At 43.0% G+C, this 9,649-nt stretch overlaps 1 protein-coding gene across 2 annotated transcripts; it reads right to left on the bottom strand.

Moving 5' to 3' along the window:
• Positions 1 to 2,573: 2,573 nt before the first annotated feature.
• crip1 (cysteine-rich protein 1) lies at positions 2,574 to 8,917 on the bottom strand. 2 transcript variants are annotated; one of them, XM_080545533.1, is made up of 5 exons: positions 8,773 to 8,917; positions 4,002 to 4,096; positions 3,699 to 3,756; positions 3,030 to 3,085; positions 2,574 to 2,812 (listed from the first exon to the last, which is right to left on the bottom strand). In XM_080545533.1, exons 1-4 carry the CDS (start codon positions 8,810 to 8,812, stop codon positions 3,045 to 3,047), a joined length of 234 nt encoding a protein of 77 aa, XP_080401659.1. In that variant the 5' UTR covers positions 8,813 to 8,917; the 3' UTR covers positions 2,574 to 2,812; positions 3,030 to 3,044. The 2 variants fall into 2 exon arrangements, with proteins under 2 accessions (XP_080401659.1, XP_080401660.1); XM_080545534.1 differs by having other exon boundaries at positions 3,035 to 3,085.
• Between the last annotated feature and the right edge of the window lie 732 nt (positions 8,918 to 9,649).

The raw sequence follows: 9,649 nt of genomic DNA, 5'->3' as shown, positions 1-9,649 counted from the left end.
CACTTATTATCCGTTAAAGAGAGGGGAGCTTGAGAAATATCCTGTCATAAAAGTGCTCAAGTACAGGCATGCTGCCTGCTGTTGTAATCTTGCTGAGTGCAGGGTTAATGGGGCCTTGAGCACCTATTACCCAAGAGTGTTGGGCTTGATGCCTCCATCACAGTGCCAATATTGCCATACCTGGCCATTACCTTGCCTGGCCATGGTAGTGCAGTATAGTCATCTTATCAAGAACCATCCACAGATGTGTTGCCTCACACGCTCTACAGACAGAGTAGAGTACTGTATGTGGTGGTCAACGGTGATCAGCCTGTATGTGCTCCAGGTCTATATTAATCATTCTAGCGGTGAGACACTACACTGCTTTTCCCCCATAAACAGGTTTATTGCTTGCTTTCCGTGTATCGTTATCCTTAGCTGAGGGCAGCTGATGAATGCTGACACAGTCGGGTTGTCGGTTGTTGGGTTAGGGTTCTTGGTTAAGTCATTGTGATCAGGCCAGACATACCACATGAACTGTCTGACTAGATTAGGAGCATATCACTGTCTTACACTTCCAAAGTTCAGATTCAAGACTAGAAAGTATTGCTGTGACTACCATAGTAGTCATAGCAAGTGGCAGGGTCTGTCCTTCCTGGGTCATGGAGAGAGAGAGAGAGAGAGAGAGAGAGAGAGAGAGAGAGAGAGAGAGAGAGAGAGAGAGAGAGAGAGAGAGAGAGAGAGAGAGAGAGAGAGAGAGAGACCAACCAGCTGCCAGCCAGCTCCTTCCTGTCAAATGTTGACTTACTTACAGAAAGGACAAAAACACAATTGGACCCTTAAATAAGTTAAATAAGTGAATAACTGACACCATATCCCCCTCCAGCTCCCTTACAGGCAGATGTTGTCCCTCATCCTCACATAAGTATTTTGGGACTGCTATTTGTTATTCCATGAAACTTGAAGCTTCAGTAGTTTGACACTGTTGGCAGTGAGAATAGAAATATGTTTAACTATTGAAACCAGAACTGAGGCCAGTTTATATATTTATATTTTATTTTCTCTGTGCGAGCTGAGCTGTTTTGGCACAGGAATGTGGCTGAGAGAGTAGAGTGCTGTTGCACACACACTGTATATTGAACGATTCTAAACTTACCCTGCCCTCTCTCTCTCCCCTCTCTCCTCTTCCTCCTCCTCTCCCTCTCTCTCTGTCTCTGTGGCCTCATCACTCGGGCATGCCTCCCTGTCTGTGGCCTGGTGGAGTTCTGTGTGACAGTGAAGGTCTTTGTTTTGGAAGAGGGGGCGAGGAGGGAGAGAGAGAGGGGGGGGAGTAGGGAGAGAGAGAGAGAGAGAGAGACAGAGAGAGAGAGAGAGAGAGACGTGCTGGGGCTGGGACTGAGCGAGTGCACGCCACCACTCACCGAGTGTCTGTTGGGTCTTGTTTGTGTCTGTTACCATGGTAAACGTGGGTGAAAGGAAGGGAGGCTGCTGCCAGTGGTCTCTACTGGTCTGTGTGTGTGATGGTGCTGGCCGTAGTGTACGCACCACTAGGAGTGGCAGAGGAAGCCACAGAACCCACAAGGGAAGGTCTGGCGATCAGATAACTAGCAGACCGAGCTTCCCTTCAGGACTCTGTCGCTGGTCCAGCTATTCAATGTTCAGGGTGTGAGACTAGGACTAGGATCGCATGCCTCTAGAAATGAGTCTGTCTTAATTGCATTCAATAAATCAAAAGAAGCATGAACAAACTTGTACGTTTTGCATGTACACCCTATCATTGCAATTTAACTTGAATTGAAAGTCTGCACCATAGATTCTCCAATATTTGAGCTTGGAGCAGGGACTCCTGACCTCCATTGAGTGTGTCTTCCCCCCACTGAAAGGAATAGGAGCTTTCAGAAGGATAATGTGATCTTTATAGGCTACTACTTTAATGTCATTAACTGATATGATAGCTCATGTGTGAACGGGACAGTAAGCTACTGAAAGCATGTCACTTTCAAGATCTTAAAAACTGTGAAAAGGGAAATTTGAGTCAAAGCATATTAGACATGTCTGAACTAAAAAAGCTTTCTATCCCCGTTCATAAAGTATATTTCACATCTGGTGAGGCTCCTAATGAAATTAGTGATTGCTGATTCGATAAGGGATTATGCCAACCATGTGGACACTAACAATATAACTGTATGTTATAGATTGAGGCCGTAACAACTTGGATGGAAGTGCACTTGGTTTCATATTTTGGTGTTTGATAAAGTCTGAGTTTTATTTTAATAACAGATTACATCTACACTAGTCCTGGACTAACTCATATTTTCAAAAGAAAATCCCCCATTGATCCCCCAAGATTAGGTTTAATCCCAGGCAGGAAACCAGCCCCAGATGTGAGACATGATCATCATTAAGACACATTTAAACAAAACAAGTCAGATGATTCCAAAGTTCAATTAATAAAAACAAATTTTCTGTTATGAACATGTAGCAACACACTGACTTTTCATGGATCAAATAGTTCACAGTTACAGTATGTATCAAGGTGTTACAATAACTAAGACATAAGAGAAGGCAATGAGGATGAAAAAGAATCATACAAATTTGAAAAAGAGTGTTTAATCAAAATCTTATGTACAGGAACGGAGACGTTATTCACTAGTGGGAGTATAGAACATAATCTCTGCTGCTGACGTTAGGCTTTAGGTACGTTCCTAGGAGACACAATAACACAATTTCATGCTTCCAAAAAGTAACTTATTTTTTGGTTGATGTTTTATTATGGTTTAGGACAGTCTGGATGCTTCTCCTTGAAAGCATCCATTTTGTGTGGGGAGTGAACCTGTAGACAGAGGCAAAACACATTGAGTCAGGACCCCATTCTGTCAATGACTACAGTATGCAGAATGAATATCGTTATATAATCATCGTATTTTGTGAATGTATTGTGTCTCTTTGTAGGCATAATGCCATTGTCGTGTGTTAGGATCTATTTGCATTAGGATTGTGGTGTATTTGAATGACCACAGTGTACTGTATCTAAAACAAATGGCTCTTACTATACCTGCAGTAGTCTATTTGAATGTGTGGCTTTCAGATCCACCACGTCCAAATCCTGATGGAGAGAGGGAGAGTACACATCACATGAGGAGACGTCAACAGGACAATGTTTGGGGATTCAGGGTTAGGAGACGGGAGCAGCGGAACCACAGCAATGGAAACTCCTGTGTTCCCTGACCTCTTTCCCCAGGAACCGTTCTAGAACCATCACACCGCGACTATTGTATGTGGAGGAGCAACATGACCGTTGCTATGACTACAGCCCTCCTATTCGACATTGAATTCCAACAATTCCTCTCATTCAGGATATCTCACTCAAATCGCAGTTAAATAAAACTGGGAACAGTTGTGTAACGGCAAGCCCAATTTGAGTGAGTGACATTGTATGTGAGGACAGTCATTTAGGTTATCCATTACATGAGATTACTGATACCATTCTTTAAAGCACGAACACAGAACCTGTGTTCTTTGGAAGGCAGAACTTTAGAGGCTGATAAGGGTATCTTAGAGGTTAGAAAGGGACATCCTTATATTAGGTCATCAAAAAGATTAGAAAAAAGATTTATCACGATACTCTGTGGCTCCTATCTCACTGAGGTAACTCTCTGTTAACTGCTACCTTGGCATGTCAACATGCACTTCGAACCAAAAACAAATCCTCCTCTTACCTTTAGGCCCAAATAGTGCAGAATAGCAGGGGTTGTTGCAGTACGGTTTGCCCTCATGCTGGAAAGAGCAGATAAATACATAAGATAAACTCTATTAGGACCTGTCAGATTGACAACCATGTCCACAAAGTCTGACTGAAAATAAATTGCTGAAAGTAGACTTTTCTTTGGGGTAACACATTCTTAGGTGTAAAATGTTTTAGGTGTAAGAATTTCTGCTTAAATCATTGAGTGCACTGTTTATGTGTGTGTGTGTGTGTGTGTGTGTGTGTGTGTGTGTATGTGTGTGCGTGTGTGTCTCACCTCTGCATGTGAGCCTGCTGACAGGGTCTTGCTGCACTTCTCACACTTCAGACAGGGCCTGTGCCAGTCCTTCCCCAGTGATGTCACCCTCTCAGCTGTGTAAACACATGACAGACATGCTTCATCAATGGACATGACTTTCATCACAATGCCATCTTCACATATGCACACACACACAAACACACGCACAGACGCACACACGCACACACGCATGCACGCACACACACACACACACACACACACACACACACACACACACACACACACACGCACACAAACTCATACTGGGGCTTCTTTACACCCCAGACCCGACTAATAGAACCCAGAGTAGTTAGGCTATCTGACCTGGCAGACTGAGATCTCCATGCTCTACACATCTAGTCTAGTCGGACCAGCCCAGTGTTGACTCCTCTCACCAACACAACAGTTAAGTCAGACCCACGGGAACATTGGGTGGGTGTGGTGCTTGATGAGGAGGGAGGGAGACTCCCTGAGGAATGTGTCCTCCCTTCCCCTCCCCTCCTGTCCCTTATCCATCCTAAAGCTCTGATAAAGAAAGCCTTTATCTGCTGGGCCACGGAGAGAGGATCTCACAAACACCCATCATGAGGGTCATAAAAAACAGGGAGGAAAGCTCATCGTCATGTGTTTCAAGACTTTTTACGACCAGGGAAGTTTGAGGAGTTTGGATGATTGTCGACGACTGAGACACACCGGCCACTATTATGAGGGAGAGCTGGCCAAGCATCTGCATGTGATGCAAGCCAAGTGCTCATCAGGACATGGAACACACTCTGAACACACACACTGAACAAACACACACTATCCACAGGATGCCAAAAAGAGGGCTACTTCCAAGAAAACGGACCAGAATGCTGAGTGTAGAAAATACGTTACATATAAGTTTTATGTCTTAGTGCGGTGAGACCATTTCTTAAAAACGTACGTCCTAAATAAGTTAGAGAAACACATAGGCCTATAACATTAGAACAATCCGAGGATATGAATATACACGAGGGGCTTCTTAATGTCCTACTCAAGAAAAGGATTTAAAGTTCATGGTTAACTGGAATCGTGTGAACTTGTTTTACTTGTAGAATGGAACTGAGTAACAGGTTTCAGATTGAATACCAAGTGGGTAGTATATTACTATGTAAAATAGAAGCCCAATGATTATGGGTGTGTATCATGCCCGTAATTGTGTGCGAGTATGGAACTACTCTGGACTTTGGCTCTATGCTGTCATCAATAAACCAGACCAGACAATTCATATATATTATTATATTAATAGAAAAAGCATGAATAACGTGTACATAACATACTTAATATAACCCATACATAACAATTTAGTAAAACATTATTACGGCGGACAGAGATGAGGGAGTAGAGATGATTATCCCAGTCAATGTTTCTGCCTCAGTCCTGCAGGCTGAAGCATTCCAGGCAGCAGGCTTTGGTCAGGCTAGGCGGAATGGAATCTTGACCAAGGCTGCACTAATTACTGTTCTTGACTTCCAATAACAAAACATGGAGATCAGGAAACGCTGGGCCTCTCTCTTTTACTGCTCATGTCCACGCTGTAATGGTGCTACGGGTCCTCGGTTCAGTTAGAGTGGGAAGAGGTAACAGTTCAATCTATTTGGTTTAATTCTTATTTATATGGTATGGCATTCCCTCACTTATGTTCACGGACCATGTTCACTCATCAATCCTCAAGCTATTAGATGTGTCCGTGTGTCCATGTGCGTGTGTGTGTGTGTGTGTGTGTGTGTGTGTGTGTGTGTGTGTGTGTGTGTGTGCGTGTGTGTGTGTGTACGTGTGTGTATGAGAGAGAGAATGAAGTGCCTTTATGTACTGTCGGTCTGCTGACAGACATAAGAATAACTTGATCTGCTGTCTGCATCAAGTTATGTTCACTATGGAGCAATATGGAATACATCCAACACACACACACACACACACACACACAGACACAAACACACACACACACACACACACACACACACACACACACAGACACACAGACACAAACACACACAGACACACACACACACACACACACACACACACACACAGACACAAACACACACACACACACACACAGACACACACACACACACACACACACACACACACACACACACACACAGCAGAATGGAAAAACACCCAAATGGACCAAAAAAAAGAAGCGGTTAGTGAAATCACTTAGTTGTTTTCCCTTTTCATGTGATCTCCTTCATTTTCACGGTCATAAGTTCAACCGGCTACATGATTACAGGGACTATGGAGTCATAAAGCATAGAAAGATATTTCAGGGGGTGCTAAAGGTGTAATTAACTCTTCTTCTTCTCTGTGTATAGACAATACAGGCATTTGAGAAGGAACCAAAAGAGCACCTCACAACACCCACTCAATTGAACACTGGTTGCTATTGAACACTGGTTACCTAGAGCTACTGGTTGCTCTAGGTTGATGGGAAGACCGTAATTTAAGTAATAATCCATGAGGATAACATCTGAGGGAACACTTAGGCTCCAATCTATTTGTGGTTCCTGGGCAATTTGTCTGCACACTATGATGATTGTTGCCTCTCCCTTTCCCGCCCCCCTCTCCCCTCCTCCTCTCTCCCTTTCTTTTTGCCAGTGGTTCTAAAGCTGTCTGTGTGATGGTTCTAATTTATTATTGTTTTCTGATCTCTCTCTCTCTCTTTCTCTCTCAATCTCTCTCTCTTTCTTTCTCAATCGTTCTCTCTTTCTCTCTCTGGAAGCAAACAGCACTCCATCAGTCACAGAGGCAGCAGAAGCAGTAGCATGATTGCTTCCATCTGATAGCTCACACAGAGAGAGAGAGAGAGAGAGAGGGGGGGGTAGAAAGAGAGGGAGAGAAAGTTGGGGCAGAGACTCTCAAAAGGGCTGTGAGGTGTGATAGCTGAGTGAGGTTCAGACATGAGACAGTTCAGGCAGGGTATTGTTTGATAGGGTATGAAGAGGAGATACTGGAGATAAATTATGAGTAAAACAGGTGATAAATCAGGCCTTGAGTAGCAGTTTAATGTTGCAGATCAGGCCTATAATATCTTGGTCTTGAAAGGTTCCATTTAGAGGCTGGAAAATGGATGCAGATATAATTATAAACTAGGTGCTACCTTAGGGCAGAGCAGTAGGATTCAAATGACGGATGTTATAACTCTCTGAAACAACAATTTCATGCGTTTTTTAAAGGAAACTGATAGCCCAAGCTTCAGGGTAAAGATAACAAGGCTTTGTTTCAATGCACTTTTGCCCAAAGCAATTTCATTCAAAGTGCTTTTTTTTCTTCTTCCCAGCACATGAAAAAATGATTCAGACAAATTGTTGCGCTTGTTTTGGCTGAAAGGGGAAAGTTAATCCGGGAAAAGGAAAAAGGGAAAGGATGGCTTTCCAGCCAATGGGTCAATCCATCTGACTGACAGGCCAAAACTTACTGGAGAGAGAGAGAGAGAGAGAGAGAGAGAGAGAGAGAGAGAGAGAGAGAGAGAGAGAGAGAGAGAGAGAGAGAGAGAGAGAGAGAGAGAGAGAGAGAGAGAGAGGCTTAATACTGGGCTCAGGCTCTGTGTGTCTCCAGAGAGGAGTTACTCAGTTCAGCTACTGCACTGAAGGAAATGTGGTAAATGAATCAGGACACAAATAAAATGCTCATGTCATGTCCTGTCCTCCTTTTCCCAGATGTGGGAATCAGTCCTGCTAAGAATTCTGTGAGATACCGTATTGGGACTCATTGATAAAACAAGCAATTCCGGACTAAAGACATTTGTTTCCTCCTTGTTTTTTTTCTTCTTTCTATTCAAGTCATGATGTTAGAAAGAGAACAAAAGCACCATCTCCATTGGGAATACATGTCTTAAAGAGTAAACTACGTTTCCAGCTCTGATAACAATAAACCGTGCACACAGTGCATTGCATTGCCCACAAGGGTCTAAGCAGAAATTTGTCACAGGCAACTTGTCATGACTCTCGTCTTTCTACCCCAGTAATCATTTATAGAGATAAGCCATGAACTTGCAATAAATTAGCAACCCTGCAAATAGGTTAATACACTGTATACTGATATGTAGCTCTGAAAACCAGATATTCCACTTAAGGTCTGACCTCTACTCAAGGAGGACTTCTTGGTCCCTGGACTCCCTGCACTCCCTCATGCAGTTACACTGTCCAATTCAGACTTGCCATGACCTGTGCAGTACCACTCCTAGTTTGACATCAAGATACCTTATTGTTCTCTTCATAAACTCTCAGAAAGTCCAAGATGTGTAGCTTTTGCTACACCACATGTCACATGTATTGAGGTAGAATTCTGTCTTCCTCTTTTTTTAAATGTTCACCTCATGAAAAATTATTCAAGTCATGTGTCCACGTGACTATAGTTATTGACGCGCGAAAATGTTTGTGTTGAGTTTTTTTTGAAAAGTTGAGTTTTATTTTTGATTGTATTTTGCATTTTCTGTTTTTAATTAGTACTGTCATATAGGCTACTTTTATTATTTTTTTCTTAACAGGAAATAAAACGTCCCTCATTTGCTCTCACATTCTCACACGTCAATGGTCACCATACACTTCTTGGAGTAGAAGCTTGAAGAGGCTCGAGCGTGTCTACGAGCAGAACACACTGGTAGACATCAGTCTACAATACCCTATACAGGCTATTGAGAACATTGATTGCACCAAAGGCACTGAAACGAAATTGGACAAATGCATGAGTTAATAAGTCAATCGACAAAATAAACATGTCTTACCAAAGTAAACCTCCTTCTCGCATTTTGGGCACTTAGGCATGTTTGCAGGTTAAAGTGATGATCTTCGGGAGAGAAAGTATCCTGAGTTCAAATGCTCAAAGCGATAATAAGTACAGCAGCTCCACCTGTCAGGTTCTAACCACGCCTCGTTCTACAGTGCAGATGTGCGCGGGTTCTCCTATTTATACCGCTCAGGAAATAGTTTGCGCTCGGTCGAACTGAATAGAGGGAGAGGCTTCAATATTGTGTGTGTGTGTGTGTGTGTGTGTGTGTGTGTGTGTGTGTGTGTGTGTGTGTGTGTGTGTGTGTGTGTGTGTGCGTGTGTGTGTGTGTGTGTGTGTGTGTGTGTGTGTGTGTGAGTGTGAGTGTGTGTGTGTGTGTGTGTGTGTGTGTGTGTGTGTGTGTGTGTGTGTGTGCGTGCGTGCGTGCGTGTGTGTGTGTGAGTGTGTGTGTGTGTGTGTGTGTGTGTGTGTGTGTGTGTGTGTGTGTGTGTGTGCGTGTAACAGAGAGAGAGAGAGAGAGAGAGAGAGAGAGAGAGAGAGAGAGAGAGAGAGAGAGAGAGAGAGAGAGAGAGAGGAAATGCAATACGGAAATGATGTTAGGGGAGATAAGATTTCTTGATGTGATGTAGTTAATCGTATTTTTTCCACTTTTATTTTTGTTGATCATTTTTATATTTTACTGTGCATTTATTTGCATGTTCTGTATTTTGCTGCATGTCACAAAATCTAGTTTCGAAGTTCTGTTTCCTGATGTGCAGTGCCTCATTCATTCATCCATTCATTCATTCATTCATTCATTCAGGTGCTCATGTCAAATGCCTTCTACTCCCACGTCCACCACAATTGTCAATGTTCGTTGAGGAAAATCAATAGGA

The sequence above is a fragment of the Nansenia antarctica genome (assembly GCF_963989245.1).
Source record: "Nansenia antarctica genome assembly, chromosome: 1".
Classification (NCBI taxonomy): domain Eukaryota; kingdom Metazoa; phylum Chordata; class Actinopteri; order Argentiniformes; family Microstomatidae; genus Nansenia; species Nansenia antarctica.
This window is presented reverse-complemented; position numbering and strand designations above follow the sequence as displayed.